At 40.0% G+C, this 21,166-nt stretch overlaps 1 protein-coding gene across 23 annotated transcripts in view; it reads right to left on the bottom strand.

The window, feature by feature from the left end:
* Positions 1–5,405: 5,405 nt before the first annotated feature.
* The window catches only part of FUT8 (fucosyltransferase 8), a 332,165-nt gene continuing 316,404 nt past the window's right edge, over positions 5,406–21,166 (bottom strand). For all 23 annotated transcript variants that reach the window (XM_070797716.1, XM_070797721.1, XM_070797729.1 and 20 more), the window contains 2 exons: positions 18,270–18,420; positions 5,406–6,414 (listed from right to left, as the gene is read on the bottom strand). In XM_070797716.1, the coding sequence (XP_070653817.1) occupies positions 6,097–6,414; positions 18,270–18,420 (469 nt within the window). In that variant the 3' untranslated portion in view covers positions 5,406–6,096. The remainder of the gene's footprint in view (positions 6,415–18,269; positions 18,421–21,166) is intronic.

Raw genomic sequence — 21,166 nt, 5'->3', positions numbered from 1 at the left:
CTCTACTTTGTCCACAATAACAGTTACTGCCAAGCTGAAATCCTAGAGACAGTATGCAGCAACACAGCATTCCTTGAGTGGTTAAAAGCAGGCATTCTGCATTTGCATCCTGGCTCTGTCACAGGCAAAGCTTCAGTTTCCTAGTTAATAAAATGGAGTAATGATAGTACCTACTTTATGATTATGGTGACCATAAGTTAAGTACCTGGAGAAACCCCAGGTACACAGCAAGTGCTCAATAAATGTTAGCTATTATTGTAATGCTCATTACTCCAAAGTGTATGCAAAGTAAGAAATAGGATTAGTCTGATACGTCTGGTTTTTACATAGTTATCACTGTTAACTTTTTAATAATCTAGTTTGAAGCCTTCCTTAGGACTTGTCAAATTTATCAATGTGTATGGTGGTAATCTCTCTTCTCGTTTTTAAAAACAAAAATATCTGCTCATTTTCAAGCATTTACCACCTCTTAGTTCACCATACTTTCTTAGACTACCAAAAATCCCCGTAAAAATACCCCAGAGTCTGCATCCGGCATAGATTAGGGTGTTATTGACAAGTTCCCAACCTCTCTACACCGTGAAGCAGAGACTTGAGGCATGCTCTGACATCCTGATGTTTGGATGTAATGGAGAAGAACGGCAGGGACTCCCTGAGGTGGCGGCTCAGCTGATGGGCTATGGAGTCATCGCTGGTCTGTGAGCCTGACTGCAGGAAAGCAAGACCGGTGGTCAGGGCAGCTGGAACACAGCCAGTGAGGACCCTCAAGACCAAGTCTGAGAGGGACCCAGGGTTTGAGCTATCACAGCAACAGCTGTCTTCAGCACGTTAAGTTACTTCTGAGCCCAGGACGAGAGCCAGCCGAGCAAACACTGCCCAAGAATTAGGACATACACAGCAACTGAACGTGAAAGCACTGTACAGCTGTTAGCCATCTGAGCAGTCCTTTCCAGAGACAGAGTCCTGACATGAGCACTTTCCACATCTAGCCCAGACATGGTAAACTAGTGGACCAGGGACTCAAAGTAGCCACTGATGTCTCTTCTATACTCTTTAGTGTCTTACATTTTTTTAATTAGATACTAGTATTTGAAATTTTTGTATAAAAATAGATTTGGCTTCTCTTGAAAAGCAAGAACCTGGCCACATTATGCCTTAGCACAATAATCTGCTGAGGCTGAGTAGTAGCTACCCAATTTAGACACATGGAACCCAAACAGACAGTAACATTTACAAACTCTGATTAAATCCAAACAATTCTGTTCACAGATGAAGAAAATGGAACTCTGAGAATGATGTGACATTCAATGGCAGAGACAAAATGGAAGGCCAGTTGTTCTCAACCCCAGTTCAGAGATTTTCAGTATTACTGGTCTTTCCTCTAGAGAATCTGAGGTACAGGAACGTATCAGCTCGTAGGCACTATGACAGGGAGAAACAAAATGGAGAACTGGTCTTCTGACTTTGCACACACTTAACTTCCCTTCATTTTCTGTGCTGGGCAGAAAATTCTTAGGGGCTGCAATCCACTAGGGAGCTTAAGACTAGCCAGAAACCCCAAGTCCCAGTATTCCTCAGACTGCTGACCACACCCACAGTCCAAACTATCTGTGCTCTCTGTACAAAGCAGTGCACATTCCCAGCCTCCACCAGATGCTCTCATGCCCAGCTGGGCAGTAAACAAACATGCTGCTTTTTCTTGGTTAATGGCCTTTTCTCTACCCACACAGGCAGTTAGGGAACAACAGCCTCCACAGGACACTGACTCAAAAAAGGAGGAGAGGTTACAGTTACAGATGACAGGTCAGCAGGAGCTCTGAACTCTCTTCCTGGCTCTCTTCCCAAAACATCAAATGGTTATGGCCATGACCTTCGATACACTGCTTTTTAAAAAAGTGCAGGTTCTGTTCTGATTGACATCGTTTTTAAGCAAAGGATGCCCTGGCCACATTCCCCTTGAGTATAAGGACACTGATTTGTTAAAAAACCTTTGAAATGTTTAGCTTAAGTTAAATGCCCACGAATACACAGTATTAACAGCACCATTATATCTCAGATTCAGGCCTATATTACCTCAAATTGTCCAAGAGGGCTGATGTTCCCTTGTTATCTGGGAGACGCCAATGACAAAACTATAGTCTAAGTAATTAGCATAGGAACTGCATGAACAATGGAACAATAACAAAGGAACCACTCACATGAGATCATTTTCTGTAGACAGACAAACTCAAGATTGTCTTAAGAATAAGGAGAGGAAAAAGCAGGTGGCAACTTAACTGGACTGCAGATGGCAAGGCTGAACAGCTGATTAGGTACTCAGAGATTCTGACTTGTATGAAGGAACCAAAAATGAATGTACTGTTGAAGGGCAACTTCAAACATGCATAACGTCAGTGAAAGTTGAAGCCAAAGAACTTGCCGTGGCCTGCGTCTGCCCTGCCAAGGATCCTGGAACAGCTTCTTCCTGTTTCCAAGACAGAGACTGCTGTCAAGAACCAGTAATCGCCAAGGCAACTTCTCCTTCGTGCTTCCTTCTGGGCACTGCATTTAAAAAATTACCCAGAGTCTGCATCTGGCATAAATTAGGGTGTTATTGCCAAGTTCCCAAGCCACACAACTATTCTGTACAGACTATTGATCCTGGCTATTGTACAGCCTCCCAGGAGAACAAATGAAGTATCAGGCAGTTGGCTGTGGTCAAAGAGGACATGTCTGCTGCACCTCAAGTAAAAGAGATTTATTTTCACTGAGACAGAGGACATTCTTTTAGAGGCACCATTTAGACCCCAATACTTTTCCTGCTTAAAGAATACACAGTGATTGCATTCTAACTAAAAGATGATGACAATAATCACTCCGTGAGATAGCTTTTTAGATGTGCTTTTTCTCTTATAAACTCTCAAGCCCCTCAGAAGCTGAGGCCATTCATGTTCTCAACAGGCTACGCTCTATATGATAGGACAAAACCTAAAGATCAGAGAGGGAAGCAACGAGTCTCATTCACTTGGGACACAAAGAAATCCTGGAAGAGGGCTGAGAGCACTTGGACAACAGGCATGGTCTCTTTAAGTTCAGCTCAGCACTAAATCAGACTTGAGTGGCAGGACCAGGAAGAACTTTTGTTAACTGTTTTGTCTTTAGTGTGCATTTCGCTGGTATCCAAATTCAATGAGACCAGGCTAATAACTTTGTTCTAGGTAAGGCTCTTTCAGAAACGGGTCTAGTAACAAGGAAAAGACCCAAATCTTTGCCTTGGCCACTTGATCCAAAACCATGCAGACTTTTAAAGAACCAGATTTTCATGGAGAAATTACAACAGTGATGAAGAAATGTCAGTCGTCCCAACAGGGCAGCCAGTATGGCATGTACTTGATGATTTGCAAAAACGTGGCTAAGAAAAGCTATTCAGAAGGAAGTGGTCAGCGGTATTCATTAGCCATTCACACCCGCAGGTTAAACAATTTGGTAGTTTTGTTTTTCTTCCTGCTTAAAGCTATTAAGGTCAGAATCTAAACAGAGACTCTTCCATCCCCCACCATACTTTTTCATTTTAAATCTCTGCTTCGGAGTTTCACTTCCTGTATGACAAAGTTTTAGCACCTACTGAACAGATCTTCCAATGGATAACAATGATCAACATTTGACAAAATACGAAAAAGCTACTCAAAGTCACTGAAGTAGCAGACGAACTCTGGAAAGAGACTGGAACTTGGAAGAAGGGAAAGGTACAAGATGAGTTTTCCATTTTTATGGCTTTTAGGTGGATAGAAAACTGCCATCTTTCTGGCTGAAGAAGCAGAGGACGTCACAGAATCAGAGCCATGACAGCTGCTGGAAAGTGAGGATGGAAATCTCAGAATACAGAAAGCCAAAGAAAGGGCTTCAAATTCTATGTGTAAAATCTACCCTCATCTCTAGTTGACTCCTAAACCATATATGTATGGGGCAGACTCCAGGTAAAGATAAAATAATTTAGATTCTGTGCTGTTGCCCAAGACACCGTTTACAGTTTGAGTCCAATGAAGTTAAATGTCTGCACAAACAAAAACATCCATGTTTTTCAGAGGAATATAACAGAATCTACAACATAAACACTTACAATATTCAAGATACAATCTAAATTTACTTAATATTTGAATAACCAGAAAAATGTGATTCTTTCTCTAGAGAAAAGACAAATAGAGACCAACTTTGAGATTAATTAGGTATTAGACTTAGCAGAAAAGGGTTTTAAAGCAATTGTAACAACTATGTTCAAAGAAGCAGAAGAAAATGAGCTCACAATGAATAAAAACAAGATATCTCAGCAGAGGAAATAAAAACCCATGGTTACTGATGCTCTGATGACAAGTGAGATGAGAATTAGAAAATAACTCGCATTTCAAAGTACCTCTGTTCAGCTGGAAATTTTTGTCTCAAATGACTTACTTGTACCAAAACTAAATTGAAAATTGCTTACTAATACTAAACAGTTAGATCTGGGAGACTTGACTGGAAAAGTACGAAGAATTTAGGGAAGTTTGGTGGGGATATTTTATACACAGGCATTTTCATTTAGAGATGACATGAAGGACAGGATTTTTTTGTCTAGAATTCCTAAAATTTAATACCAGGCCTGATACTGGTTCCTATATGGATCAAAATTTTCTTTCAGAAGGTAAAACGATGCTATGAAATACTCCTTCCAGGCATCTATAAAGAGGCAGACCGCTGAAAAGAGGAAGTGATCTTATAAGGAGAAAAGTGACGTTCAGAGAGAAAGCGTAGGGGGTATCAAAGTCTTGTCTTTTGAAGTGATTCTGATGTAGAATTACTAAAAAGAAATACCTGGATGAGATAATCCCAGGTTCATTTTTGGTCTCATACCGGTTCCCCTCTACTTTGTTCACCAAACTCTATACACTGTTGGACACGCATTTCAGAAACAGAGCCAGCTTCCCAACACCACAGATTCCTGGTACTCTCAAAAGCAGGACATGATAGCAAAGGGTACAAAATCATTTCTTGGCTGAAATAACAGGACTCAACTCACAAAAAGTGACAACAGCCCCAATAAGAAAGAACAAGCCTGAAATTATTAGTTCGGAAATGGAGGGGATAGTTCCTCTGACGGCAAGGAGTACGATTATTTGATTAATTAAAACAAATAAACAAGGTCCAAAATATTCACAGTAAAATAAAAACTCCCAAAGAGTGTTCTGAGCAACTCTGTAACGTGCACCAACTACACTCAGTGTTCAGTGTTCAAATGGACCAACGACTCTCTGAGCTAAGCCATTCAATCCAAAACAGAAAAATAAAAAAGTAAAGCAGAAAAATCGTCAAACTCCTCTTTTTATCATCATTTTCCATTATAATGCTGGCTACATCATCATCTGATATAAAATTCTAGAAACTCCACAAAATTCCTCTTTTTAAAATTTATTTTTTGTTATCAAAGAGAATGTCCAGAAACATTGAGTACTAAAGAATCTGTTCATGGCATTGTTTTACAAAAGTTCCTAATGGAGTGTGAATATTTTAATTTCTGTTGTATCCTTCACTTATTAATGATGAGGTGGATGAACCGGTGCAATTACTTAAAAAAAAAAAAAAAATTCCAGACAAAAACATCCATTCTCATTCTGAATTCTGTTGACTGGAGTGAATTCAGTGGTTACAATACCACCACTGGCTAAGAATCAAGCTCCCCACAAGAGGGAACTATTCAAGTCATCTCATTTGGTCACACAAGTCTCTCAGGTATAGGCACCATGTTTGAAGTCTCACACAAAATGTCTGTGTCACTTAAATTACACAATGTGGCAGTGTTTGTTTCATGGGGACATAGTCTTGAAAGAAGGGGTAACGTAGAAAACAATCTGTTTGCATGTTATACGTGAGTACATTATTGGACTGTGCATGGGTTTACGGGCATTGTAGCCCTTGTTAAAGAGCAATTCCACCAATGAAGCATCTGTCAGATCCCAGCTGCTCCTGATGCTGAAGATGTTGACTAATTTTAACCACGGGCTGTTAGGTCGGGGCCTTCTTCATGTACTGTTTGGCTCAAATGGTTTGAACTGAGTTTGGTGGTCTTTCTGGTCCATCTAAGCTTTATTTCTCAGCCTCAGGGTACGTGGGGTACTTGACCGTTTCTATCTTCTCTTGAACTTTGTAGGAGGGATACAGGCCCGTCCTTCCCAGTTTTCTGTTGACACCTTTAGAATAGCCATCCCAGTGATTTCCAGCCACGCCAATGATATCTCCAGGTTCCATGGGGATTTCATCCGCAGTTCGAGGTTCGTGAGGATAAATAGCAATCTGGTTGTGGGCATTTTGGCCTCCAAAATAGTAGATGTCATCCAAAGAATGGAAGTTTGCAGAGGCATCGGGATGCAGCGTCTGCATGATCTCATAAGCAACTCGACAGACCTTGGGAAAGCATGAAAAAAAATCTGTTAGTACATGTGAGATCGCCTTCGTAGCACTCTGAGAGCCCTTGCCAAAGAGACAGGGACTAAACTAGGACCAGGGCTGAGAGAATGAGTAGATTCTAGTCAAAGTCCATTTGCTCTCAGATGATGGTACAAAGTCATTCTTCATTTCTTTGCCTGTATCTTTTTTCTAAACATAAAAGACAATTACAATTAGGATCCGGCAGAGAAAAAAAAGGATATGTACATGTAGTGCAAAGTATTTTGAGAATAAACACTTATCAAGAGCCACAGAGTGCTGGGCAAAAATAACATAGTCTGTGCCCTTGGTGAACTTTAAGATTCAGGATTATAAATACTTTACACAAATGCTGCTGCTCCCTTTCTTTCATTCAGTGTTAATAAATCACATACTCTTTTCCGCTAATTTAGATCTGGTCTCAGAAACTCATGTAATTACTGACAATCAACTATTGCCAAATGAGCTAAAACATATCTGCCACTTCTGTTCTGAAGAGTTTTGTGTGTGATGTGTAGATAGCAGCAGTCTAGATTGAAACAAGATGAACTAGCTTTGGGGAAGGTGCATCTACCTGATGCATTTAAGGCTACTTAAAAGATTCCTCTGTCCAAAGAACACCTACCATTCTCACTGGATGGCAGCTGAAATTACACAGTCCTTGAACTTTAGACTTGCTAACAAAGGTAAACGATCTTAATGGAGGTATAACATTTTAAACAACTAACAAATATATTCATTATCTAGTAAATGGGTTTCAGAAACTTAAGAATAAGTGAAAACAAAAGAGAATACTATTTTACTTAGAAAATTCTTCCACTATATACTATGAACAGAGGACTCAACTGAAGTCAAATTTTTCTGCATCTCCACTTGTAGTTATCTCAGTTAATGAAGGTTTATTGCCCCTGCTACTGCTGCTGCTGCTGCTGCTAAGTCGCTTCAGTTGTGTCCGACTCTGTGCGACCCCATAGACGGCAGCCCACCAGGCTCCCCGGTCCCTGGGATTCTCCAGGCAAGAACACTGGAGTGGGTTGCCATTTCCTTCTCCAATGCATGAAAGTGAAAAGTGAAAGGGAAGTCGCTCAGTTGTGCCTAACTCTTAGTGACCCCGTGGACTGCAGCCCACCAGGCTCCTCTGTCCATGGGATTTTCCAGGCAAGAGTACTGGAGTGGGGTGCCATTGCCTTCTCTGGTTTTATTGTCCCTATATCAATACTTTTGGACATATTTAAAATGATGCTAATAATAACTCTTAATCTTCTCAGTGGAGTAATTTAAGGTACCCAGTAGTCCTTAAAAACTTTGGCATTCACAGTATCAAAACTGAATTCTTAAGTGTTATGAGTAAATAGAATCTAATTAGGTTAATGATCAACTTAAGTCTTTAAAAAAATCCGAATTTCAGGAACTGGAGGGGCACTTCTTAAATGCCAAATGTAATTTGCAAATAAAACTGAAGTTTAGATAGTATTTTTAATTTTGCAGATAGGGACTAATTCTAGTGCTAGGATTTCAACTAGACATAGAACCAAGAGAGTAAGTTTGCTTTCAAATCTGCTACTTTGTCAACAAACTAATTTTATATCGGGAATGTCACAGTATGACTGACATCACTGGTAGAATACTCAAACTATAACAAAATGAAGCAAAAAAGATTTTGAACTTGAACTTCATATTTAGTCAGAGGCCCATATAGGGTACGCAAAATCCAGTGAAGACTTTGGAAAGAACCTAAATAATTAAAGCAGCCCCAATAGTAGCAAAGTACAGTAACAATGACAGAGGTTAATATTTACTGAGTTTTACTTAGTTTTTCTGTCGGGCATTGCTTCCAAGGTCTAATTTAATTGTCAGGAGTCCCATAATATTCTATCATGTTTGTTTTATGGATGTCAAAGATCAGTTAAGGAAAATGGCCAGAGTTATACTATTATTAAGTGGCATATTCAGGTTTTGAACCTAGGCAGAATGTGTATACTTGTTAACTGCTAAGCATGTGTTTTCTTGCAGATCCTATTCCCCATGCTCACATTTTAGATAGCGTAAGGCCAAGGCAGGCCTTGGGAAAACCTGAGTTGTATTTTCAGGGCCCCTCCACCCCCTTTTCAATTATCCCTAGTCAGGGATGCTAGATCTTATACTGCCTTGGGATGACCACAATGTCCATCATGGCAATGGACCCTGATGTGTCTTCCCCTTTCACTAATTAACTTCTCATTCTCATAAAAACAACACTGCCTTCAGTCCCACACCCTTAGGAACGTGCTTTCTTTTGAGGGTATTCCTAATGATCAGTTTATGTTTGGTAGCAATAGTTGCTCTGATACTTTGGCCACCTGATGCAGAGCCACCTCACTGGAAAAGACCCTGATGCTGGGAAAGACTGAAGGCAAAAGGAGAAGGGGGTGACAGAGGAATTAGATGGTCAGACAGCATCATTAACTTAAAGGACATGAATTTGAGTAAATTCCAGGAGATAGTGGAGGACAGAGGAGCCTGGCATAATGCAGTCCACAGAGTTGCAGAGTCGGTCCTGACTTGGTGTCCGAACAACAACAACAGCAATCAATAGTTGTTGATGTATTAACCTGATGGATAACATACATACTTTCTTAAGCCAAAGAAATTACAAATGGTAGAGCTTTCAGATACAGAGGTGGGCCAATAAAAGGCTCCTTCTTATAATAATGGCAATAATGAGAGCAGATGAGCCTACTGACCACTGTTCTAATAGCTGGGCTTGTACACACACTTTTTCTCAACTCATTTAACTCTCACAACAACCCTATGACTTGGTTACTATTATTATTTATGTTTTATAGCTGAAGAAACTATACTAATATTTCCAAAAATTTTCAAAAATTAAACAAAATGAATAAAGGGGTTAGTAAATGGCAGAATACTTTGGCCACCTGACATGAAGAACTGACTCATTGGAAAAGACCCTGATGCTGGGGAAGATTGAAGGCCGGAGGAGAAGGGGACAACAGAGAATGAGATGGTTGGATGGCATCACCGACTCAACAGACATGAGTCTGAGTAAGCTCCGGGAGTTGGTGATGGACAGGGAAGCCTGGCATGCTGCAGTCCATGGGGTCGCAAAGACTGAGAGACTGAACTGAACTGACTGAAATGGCAGAAATGTAATTAGGACTCTGTCTCTAAACCACACACTCAACTGCCTTAGAGTGTTAGGATAAGAACCTAGAATAGTGCCTGCCTCAAAGTAGCTATTTAATAAATACCTTCTGAATGAATACTGCTCCATGTATAATACCAGTCCAGCAGCTGAGATGCAAGACCACTGGTGATATTAATCCTTAAGATCCGTATAGAATATTCCGAGTAATTAAATTTTTTCTCTATGTTAACCAGGGAGCAATTTACTGTAAAGAGTTAGAAAGCTGACTATAGTGTCAATGTTTGCATTTAATCACTCCAGGCGTCCTCTCTGGGCGTTACAAACCCAAATCACATAGCAGGTAAATGATGCCTTCCAGCTGATGTCAATACTCATCTTTGATACTTGACAGGTAGCATGATTGAGAGGAGCAGTCTCTATGGTTTGCAAAGCAGCGGATGGCCACATGCAGAATGCCTTATTTCACTCACTGCTGACGTGTCACTCTATTGTTTTTAGAACTCTACTAAGCACACAGTTCCCACTCTAGTACTCTTGCCTGGAAAATCCCATGGACAGAGGAGCCTGGTGGGCTGCAGTCCATGGGGTCGCTAGAGTCGGACACGACTGAGCAACTTCACTTTCATTTTTCCCTTTCATGCATTGGAGAAGGAAATGGCGACCCACTCCAGTGTTCTTGCCTGGAGAATCCCAGGGACAGGGAAGCCTGGTGGGCTGCCGTCTCTGGGGTCGCACAGAGTCGGATATGACTGAAGCGACTTAGCAGCAAGCACACAGTTATGAGTAAAAGCAAAAATCCTGCCAAGGGATAAAACATAGATATGACTGGATTAAGAAAAAAATTTAAAAAGGAAGGAAAGTCTGAATTTTGTCCCTAACAGCCAGCTGAGCTTTGCATGAACCTCCAAATCTTTCTGAGAGCAGATGGGATACTGGTTTTTTGTCAAAATAGACAGGGCCAGAAAGATCTCCCAAGTGTGAAAAGTTGGAAGTGGGCTCGTGTCTCTGTGTGAGGCTGGGGTATCTGTACATTTTTACTGTAAACTGCTCTATTTTGCTCTTCAGTGAGAGGACAGTATCTGCTGCTATTTCATAACCACACCTCAATGGAGATCCCTATCCAGAGCTGTCTGTCTGGAAATAAAATCAGTGTCTGGCTTCTCCTTCTGGGCTTTTCAAAATCTGATGCAAAGTGTAACGAAGCCAGTTGTATTGTGTGTGATTTGGAATGAAACAACAGAAAATGCCACAAGAATGTCGCATTAAGTGCCACACAGGAAGTGTCCTATGGGGAAAAATTTTGTCCTATGGTGATTTTAATGACTGAGAAACTACTGAACAAATATTGACTGCTCCTTAAAAAAATGTCGATTACTTACAGTCTTTAAAATGGACATCTACAACCATTTTTGTAAATGAGATTCCAAGTTCTAAAACTTGATCAGATCAGATCAGTCGCTCAGTCGTGTCCGACTCTTTGTGATCCCATGAATCGCAGCATGCCAGGCCTCCCTGTCCATCACCAACTCCCAGAGTTCACTGAGACTCACGTCCATCGAGTCAGTGATGCCATCCAGCCATCTCATCCTCTGTCGTCTCCTTCTCCTCCTGCCCCCAATCCCTCCCAGCATAAGAGTCTTTTCCAATGAGTCAACTCTTCGCATGAGGTGGCCAAAGGACTGGAGTTTCAGCTTTGGCATCATTCCTTCCAAAGAAATCCCAGGGCTCATCTCCTTTAGAATGGACTGGTTGGATCTCCTTGCTATCCAAGGGACTCTCAAGAGTCTTCTCCAACACCACAGTTCAAAAGCATCAATTCTTCGGCGCTCAGCTTTCTTCACAGTCCAACTCTCACATCCATACATGACCACAGGAAAAACCATAGCCTTGACTAGACGGACCTTTGTTGGCAAAGTAATGTCTCTGCTTTTGAATATGCTATCTAGGTTAGTCATTACTTTCCTTCCAAGGAGTAAGCGTCTTTTAATTTCATGGCTTCAGTCACCATCTGCAGTGATTTTGGAGCCCATAAAAATAAAGTCTGACACTGTTTCCACTGTTTCCCCATCCATTTCCCATGAAGTGATGGGACTAGATGCCATGATCTTCGTTTTCTGAATGCTGAGCTTTAAGCCAACTTTTTCACTCTCCACTTTCACTTTCATCAAGAGGCTTTTTAGTTCCTCTTCCCTTTCTGCCATAAGGGTGCTGTCATCTGCATATCTGAGGTTATTGATATTTCTCCCAGCAATCTTGATTCCAGCTTGTGTTTCTTCCAGTCCAGCGTTTCTCATGATGTACTCTGCATATAAGTTAAATAAACAGGGTGACAATATACAGCCTTGACGAACTCCTTTTCCTATTTGGAACCAGTCTGTTGTTCCATGTCCAGTTCTAACTGTTGCTTCCTGACCTGCATACAAATTTCTCAAGAGGCAGATCAGGTGGTCTGGTATTCCCATCTCTTTCAGAATTTTCCACAGTTTGTTGTGATCCACACAGTCAAAGGCTTTGGCATAGTCAATAAAGCAGAAATAGATGTTTTTCTGGAACTCTCTTGCTCTTTCCATGATCCAGCGGATGTTGGCAATTTGATCTCTGGTTCCTCTACCTTTTCTAAAACCAGCTTGAACATCAGGAAGTTCACGGTTCACATATTGCTGAAGCCTGGCTTCGAGAATTTTGAGCATTACTTTACTAGCGTGTGAGATGAGTGCAATTGTGCGGTAGTTTGAGCACTCTTTGGCATTGCCTTTCTTTGGGATTGGAATGAAAACTGACCTTTTCCAGTCCTGTGGCCACTGCTGAGTTTTCCAAATTTGCTGGCATATTGAGTGCAGCACTTTCACAGCATCATCTTTCAGGATTTGGAATAGCTCAACTGGAATTCTATCACCTCCACTAGCTTTGTTCGTAGTGATGTTTTCTAAGGCCCACTTGACTTCACATTCCAGGATATCTGGCTCTAGGTGAGTGATCATACCATCGTGATTATCTGGGTCGTGAAGAGCTTTTTTGTACAGTTCTTCTGTGTATTCTTGCCACCTCTTCTTAATATCTTCTCCTTCTGTTAGGTCCATACCATTTCTGTCCTTTATTGAGCCCATCTTTGCGTGAAATGTCCCCTTGGTATCTCTAATTTTCTTGAAGAGATCTCTAGTCTTTCCCATTCTGTTGTTTTCCTCTATTTCTTTGCACTGATCGCTGAAGAAGGCTTTCTTATCTCTTCTTGCTATTCTTTGGAACTCTGCATTCAGATGCTTATATCTTTCCTTTTCTCCTTTGCTTTTCGCTTCTCTTCTTTTCACAGCTATTTGTAAGGCCTCCCCAGACAGCCATTTTGCTTTGTTGCATTTCTTTTCCATGGGGATGGTCTTGATCCCTGTCTCCTGTACAATGTCACGAACCTCATTCCATAATTCATCAGGCACTCTATCTAACAGATCTAGGCCCTTAAATCTATTTCTCACTTCCACTGTATAATCATAAGGGATTTGATTTAGGCCATACCTGAATGGTCTAGTGGTCTTCCCTACTTTCTTCAATTTCAGTCTGAATTTGGCAATAAGGAGTTCATGGTCTGAGCCACAGTCAGCTCCTGGTCTTGTTTTTGCTGACTGTATAGAGCTTCTCCATCTTTGGCTGCAAAGAATATAATCAATTTGATTTCGGTGTTGACTATCTGGTGATGTCCATGTATAGAGTCTTCTCTTGTGTTGTTGGAAGAGGGTGTTTGTTATGACCAGTGCATTTTCTTGGAAAAACTCTATTAGTCTTTGCCCTGCTTCATTCCGTATTCCAAGGCCAAATTTGCCTGTTACTCCATGTGTTTCTTGACTTCCTACTTTTGCATTCCAGTCCCCTATAATGAAAAGGACATCTTTTTTGGGTGTTAGTTCTAAAAGGTCTTGTAGGTCTTCATAGAACCATTCAGCTTCAGCTTCTTCAGCGTTACTGGTTGGGGCATAGACTTGGATTACTGTGATATTGAATGGTTTGCCTTGGAAACGAACAGAGATCATTCTGTCGTTTTTGAGACTGCATCCAAGTACTGCATTTTGGACTCTTTTGTTGACCATGATGGCTACTCTATTTCTTCTGTGGGGTTCCTGCCCACAGTAGTAGATATAATGGTCATCTGAGTTAAATTCACCCATTCCAGTCCATTTCAGTTCATGGGCAGTATTAAAAAAAACAAAACCCTTCTGATATTTTGCCCATCTGCAACTGAGTGAGCTGTCAACTGCTGTTATTTCTCCAAATGTAATTTCTTTGCTTCAGATTTAAGATTGTTTCGTTAACTATGAAAATAAACGACATAGTAGATGGTTAGGGTATACACAACTTCCAGTAACACAGAACAAGGTTAGAGTATTTGGTAAAATAGTCTGGAGTGTGACTCACTGCATAGCTTTCAAAACTTAGTGGATGTTCTTGAAAAACACTGCCTCTAAATTTCAGACTAAATCCTAAAGCTTGTTTTCTTCAATTTATGAAGCTTTTAGGACAAACCTGGCTTTGAGAAAAAGCTTTGATGAAAGAATTCAGAAAACTAAGAATAACAACAGTAACAAAATTAGAGAGCAGAGTCATATTCTTGGCTTTTAAAAACTTTTCACTTAAGGAGAGACAATTCCCAGACCTTATTTGTGGATATAAAACCAAGGATCTTTAGAAGCCCTCAGGCTGAGAAGAATGGATCCAAAACCTTATAAAGAATCCTGATTAAGGAGATATGACATTTCTGCCTATAGTTTCTCAAACTTCAACCAGGCCTTGCAATTTCCCTCCAACAATGCATTTTATTCTTCCAGGATTTTCTACAATAGCACACTGTCAACAGATAAACTCACTTGTTATATAGCATAAACGCTCTAAAGGGTAGTAGTATACAGGAGACAGAAAGTTTACATGACTGAAACTGTAGGATTGCCAAAGCATTATGAAGAAGAGTCTAAACTTTTATTCCTTCTCACCATTTCTTGAAATGAGATTATCATCAAGGAAAATTTGAAAGTTGGTTGTCCATGTTTTATTCTGGGCTTAGATTTGGTTCTCATTGTTTTATTTTCTTGTCCCCCTTCCCACTTTCTAGCATGCCTGTGGCATATATAAGAAAGCCTGCAGATTAATTTCCCTAAAGTTAAAACTATATGCAAGTTTACCTACATTTGCTACAGCAAATACTGTTACGTATCACTCACCCTTTGGGAATGAAGAGTTTTTTTTTTTTTTTAAATTCATTATATGGTGATGCTGTCCTTCAATGAGCTAAAGAAAGTTAAGACGGTACCTTGGCATAGAAATTAATATGGTGAATGTTACTGTTTGTTCTTCTTTATGAAGAACGTTACATGCGTCAATGCACACAATGACTGTGTGGACCCTACACATCACCTGTGACCATAAGTAGAGGTAACGGTGTCCTTGAATAGCATGTTTCATGTTCCTTCTAAAATGTGAGAACATATAGTCTGAAATGGGGCCATGTGAAAAAGAGCTGCTCAAATAAATACTGTAGAGTCTAACAGGCAAAGATAGTCCTATACCTATTCCTATATAAATAATAGCAGCTAACGTTGCATTTAATATATTGCTCAGTACTATTCTCTGTGCTTTTTATCTATAATAACTCTTTAATCCTCACAAAAACTTTATGCAGTAGGTATTATTATTACTATTTTTATAGAGAGGGGAAAAAAAAGTCAGTGATAGTCTAAGTAATTTGTTCAAATGCCACAGTCACTAAATGGTCAAAGTTGGATTTAAAACCCAGGTAGAGTGACCCCAGAACCTACAATGCTTCATTCTTATTCCCTGCCTTATGAAGTTAAAAGCTCGACACTTATACCATCAGTGAGTTTTTCTCAAACTCCACTGCTGCTGTTGTTGAGACATTTTGGGGGCATTTTTTTAAAAAATCCCGATTTTGATTTATGGCAAGGAAACTATGAGCCAGCAACCAACTTCACATTTTGGGGGCATTTTTCAAAAAAATCCCAATTTTGATTTATGGCAAGGAAACTATGAGCCAGCAACCAACTTCACTCACATCATAAAAATATTAAACTGTATCAAATGCCTTTATACTAAAAATATTTTCAAAAAATACTGAAGTGCAAGTAAGCTCAAAGGTTTATCCCCAAGTGTGGAATTATTCCACAATATCAAACGCTAGACCCATTAGTCATCAAGAAAGGAGATGATCACATTTAGCAAACTGCTACTCATTATATAAATATAAGGTATTTTTACTATTAAACTTTTATTCTGAACCCTAACATAAAATGTCTGAGATATTCAAATCTATTTTGGGACACAAAATATTGGTTCAAATTAGGAGAGTTCTTTTGGATGAACTTTGACTTGCCAAGAGTTTTAACGAACAATACAATATATAATCACGAATCTTATTCCTTTGGACACAATCAGACCTCTCAGCACTCTGTCTTCATATAAACTGTCTTTCTGGATCTGGGGTCTGAAGAACACACTGAGGTTAATATTATGCATAAAACAGAACAAAGAAGTATGAACAATATGTTCTTCAAATCTGGACAGGTTTCCATTATCATGAAGTGACAGAACTCCTGACTTCTGGGTCAAAAGAGTTGTGAGGCTATAAGGATCAAAAATTCTACAGCACATCACTGAAAAGGAAAAAAAAAATTTTTTTTTCTTTCCAGAATGAGCCTAATGGCCTAATTAAAGAGAGCTGGAAGAAAGGAAGCAAAACACAGAGCACTTGTAAGTCTCACTGTCTACCTACATGTAAGATCTGCCAATGTTTAGACATGCTTATATTTAATTTTGAGTGTGTGTGTATGTGTTCAGTGGCTCAGTGTGTTCGACTCTTTGCGACCCCATGGGATTATGTAGGCAAAGATCAACTCCTCTGTCCATGGGGTTATCTAGGCAAAAATACTGAAGAAGGTTGCCATTTCTTCTTTCAGGGGGGTCTTTCCGATCCAGGTATTGAACTGGCGTCTCCTGCATCGGCAGGTGGATTCTTTTACCACTGAGCCACCTGGAAAGCCCTTTGTTTAATTCTAGAGCTTTATAGTTAGAGCAGTGGTTCTCACAAGGACGATTTTGCCCTCCCACTTCCCCAACCTGGGATATTTGGCAATGGTCTGGAAACACTGTTGACTGTTACAACTTGAGATGAGGGCCTACTGGCCACGGATGCTGCTAACCATGCTGTAGCGCACAATACAAGGGCCCACAACAACTTATCCAGCCCCCAAAGTCAATCGTGCCAGGTTGAGAAACCCTGGGCTGAAGGAACAGACTTTAGGCCTAAAATTTATGCCTAAGGGGGAGATGGTGCATCTGGAAATTCTTGATTCAATTGCTCTAACAACAACCATTTGAAAATGTGTTACTTGCACCTGTTGATCACACAGGCACACAGCCAGATTATCAAAAGCAGTTTAGAGGGACTAGGTAGTTACAACTCTTCCCCCTACCTCCCATAAGAACAGAAAAGGGACCTTTCAATGATAGGATCCTAACCCCACTTAGGGAGAAGTATCCGCTATGGATGCCTTCATGTTTCCCTTCTGATGAGGACTGCTGCTTTGTGACTCCTGTTCTGGGTAGCTGTCTTTGGGTCTTAAGTTGTAGTCTTATTCCACACCGAAGGAACTCATACAGCCTTTGTTGGGGTAAGTATCTTTCCAACAATCATAACACCACACCATTGTGAGAAAGTACATTGTCACATAATAAAAAACTTGTTATTTTCTTTATACTTCTCTGCAGTATATCCCCATGTAAATGATGTGACTTTCCTTTTCACATTTTCTTTTCTCTGCTTCTTCAAGCTTTTAGGCATATATTTATCTTACATGCTTTATATTTCTTGGTAATTATTCTCTAGTTATTTCATGTGAATAGTTTGCTCACTAGATTTCGGACCAGGCTAAGATCTGTATCTTCAATCCCATGAAATCCCCTCTACCCCAGCATAGATCTGAGCACAAACAACCATTTAATAGCTTGTTGAATAAACTAACCAGTAATATGCACATAAATAAGAGAGCTGAATAAAATACACAACAAATATTTCTATGTTGATATTCCACTGGGCAAATAAGGCTGATTGGACACTCATAAAAACATACACCAAACCAATAACATATAGTTTTTCTGTAATAGTTAAAGAATGATTATAATATGGTATTGCTTAAATATATTGTACTATTTCTTGCTAGGTAGAAATGTAAAAGGACTTGAAGAGGAATTATATTTCCTCTTTCTTATTTTCTACAAAGCAATGAGTCAAATTGCTGAGTCAAAATGCTGAGCATTTAAGTCTCAGTATCAGTGCACTGACGTGTAGAAATGGATGGATTCTAGTTACGTATTGATTGTATGCAAAATCAGAAAGTATGAAGTAAACTTATTGCTGTTTCTGTTAAATGCTGTGAATAAGCCAAACACTTTATAACAACCCCAGTAGCTGGCTTCATTAGAGATGTATTCAACAACTGCTTGCAAACAACTAAATGTTCAACGGAATCAAAAAGCTATGCTTTCTGGAATCTTTTCATCTTTTCATAAAAGAGATCATTTCCCAATATTAAAACATTGCACTTGAATCATGATAACTAGCATTTTTAAAAAAGATCCAAGAACTCCCTGACCTAATATAACCACAGAGTACTGACCATTTAAAAATGCTTACCTGGGATGAGAACGTACACACCAGGAAGTCTGCCTGGGAGAGAAAGTGTATATCCAGGATCACACCTCGGAGTGAATTTTCTGTGTATCGATTGTGTAGTCCAGCTGACCAAGAGATAGAGTTATCACTAATAAATTCATAATGGGGGTACCTGGAAAAAGAAACAAAATCACTGAAATTATAGAATTCTATCAGGAAGTAGTATCCTACCAACAGGAGGTGGACTTCCTTTACATAGGCGTGCCTCTTTTTCCAACAGTAAGGAGAGCTTTAACTCTGGCACTCAATAGAGTAGCTGACAAAGCATCTTTGAATCCACTGATGGGGCAGAAACCATTCTGGGGTGTCCTTTATGTTAAAAGTTATTGGCATGTCATATAAAGGACACATATGCATCAGAACGTCCCTTTCAGTTCATGAAATAATTGAAAATAGAAAGCTCTTTCTTTGTAACGAGTGACCTTGAAGCGCTTTTTCAACCTGCTTTCATTTTTTTTCACATCGACACATTTTCATTTTATGCATTCCTCTCCCACTTTTATCCTTAAACTATCTTTTTCATCTTTTTAAAAGTGTAATTTATACATTGTCTTTTTCTTCCAGTTTTATTGATATATAATTGACATACAGTACCGTATAAGTGTAAGGCACAATGAACTGACTTACACACGTCACAGAATGGTTACCACAATGAGTTCAGTCACTATCCCTCATCTCCTAAAGAGACAACATTTTTTAAAAAGGAAAAAAAAATTTTTTCCTTGTGATGAAAACTCTAGGGATACAATGTCTTAACATTTTGCTGTGGCTAGGACATTCAACACTACGTTGAATAAAAGTGGTAAGAGTGGCCATCTTTGTCTTCTTCCTGATCTTAGAAGAAAAACTTTCAGCTTTTCACTGCTGAGTATTACGCTAGCTGGGGGACTGTCATATATTACAGCCTTTGTTATGCTGAGGTACATTTCTTCTACATTCACTTAGAGTTTTATTATAAATAAATGTAGAATTTTGCCAAATGCTTTTTCTGCACCTATTGAGATGATCATATGACTTTCATCCTTTGTTTTGTTAATGTGGTGTGTTGCACTGATCGATTTGCAAATATTGAACTGTCCTCATATCCACATGATCATGGTGTATGATCCTTTTAATATATCGTTGGATTCAGCTTGCTAACATTCTGTTAATGATTTTTGTATCTTATCAATGATATTGGTCTGTAAGTTTCAATTTTTGTGGCATCTTCGTCTGGTTTTTGAATCAGGGTGACCTTTGCCTTGTAGAATGAATTCAGAAGTCTTCTTTCTTCAATTTTTTGGAAGTACAGGCATTAATTCTTCTTTAAATATTTCATAAAATTCACCCATGGGGCCATCTGGTCCTGGACTTTTGTTTGTTGGAAGCTTTTTGATTAATCTTGATTCAGTTCCATTCCTGGTAATTGATTTATTCATATTTTCTATTTCTTCCTAATTTAGTCTTGGAAAACCGTAAATTTCTAGGAATTTATCCATTTCTTCCAGGTTGTCCATTTATTCACATATAGTTGTTTGCAGTAATCTCTTTTGATCCTTTGATTTCTGTTGTGTTGTTATGGATAGATTGCTCATCTACACTTTGCTTAGTTCTTTTGGGGTTTGTTCTTTTGTTTGAAGCACATTATTTGTCACCTCATTTTTGCTTAATTCTTTGTGTTTATTTCTATATATTAGACAGGCCGGTTATGTTTTCTGTTCTTGGTGAAGTAGCTTATGTAGGAGATGTCCTATGGGGTCCAGCTACATACTCCCCGCTCTGGTCAACAGAGGTTGTATGTGGGCTGAGGGGGCACTTCTGTTGTGGTGGGGCCAACTACTGTGGGCAGGCTGGGAGGGAGGGCTAGCTCTCAGCTTGGCTGGCTGTCATGTCCTGCCTTATGTGGGGGCTGCTAGCGGCTGGTGGGTGGGTCTGGGTCCTGACACAGCTGGCTACATGGTCTGGGGAATCTTAGGGCTGGTGCCAGCCGGCTGCTGGATGGGGCTGGGTTCTGGTGCTCCTGATTGCAGGTGCGCAGGTCCTAAGGCTGGTCTGGTCTTGTTGGTGGGAAGTGCTAGGTCCCAGCACAGCTGGCTTTGGGGCCTGGGGATCCCAGTACTGGAGGCAATCACCTAGTGGGCACATAAGCCCCCAGTGCTAATAGGCTAGAAGGAGGACTCGAAAATGGAGCTTGCTAGCACCAGGGGCTCTGTGGTAGAATGAGCTCCCCACTGCCTGTGGCCAGGGTCTGTATCATCAGGGGGAGTCCCAATTGCCTTCTGCCTCTCTAGGAGGCTCCAACCTGCTTTCAAATTTGGTCACTGAGCTTTTCCTTTAGAATATATATCTCATGATTAAATCTCACTTAAATTTTTAGTTTAGAATTTGTGGTATTTCAGACTTGTCTCCTTTAACTTCCATATGTAGGTCTGGCACGCATGCATGCTCAGTCGCTTCAGTCGTGTCCGACTCTTTGCAACCCCAGGGACTGTAGTCCGCCAGGTTCCTCTGTCCATGGATTTCCCAGGCAAGAATACTGGAGTGGATAGCCATTTCCTCCTCCAAGGGATCTTCCCAACCCAGGGATCTTCCCAGGGATCAATTCCGTGTCTCAGGAATTGCACATGGATTCTTTACTGCCGAGTTACTGGTGAAGCCCTAATCCCCATTAGCACCATCTTAACAAATAATGGTGACAAAGAAACCATTCTAATAAATTTATGTTAGTAAATTCCATGTAGATGTTCACCAACTAATATTGTGGTAGTCCTGAGAGGATATGTGTTAAAAATATTGAAACAGGATGTCTTTTAAAAATCTACCATACGTTCAAATAATTCTACTCTGAATCAGAGGTTTAATTATATTTCAGTATAGAG

The sequence above is a fragment of the Bos indicus genome, chromosome 10 (genome assembly GCF_029378745.1).
Source record: "Bos indicus isolate NIAB-ARS_2022 breed Sahiwal x Tharparkar chromosome 10, NIAB-ARS_B.indTharparkar_mat_pri_1.0, whole genome shotgun sequence".
NCBI lineage: Eukaryota > Metazoa > Chordata > Mammalia > Artiodactyla > Bovidae > Bos > Bos indicus.
The sequence above is the reverse complement of the archived record's forward strand: the minus strand, read 5'-3'. Positions and strand labels throughout refer to the sequence as shown.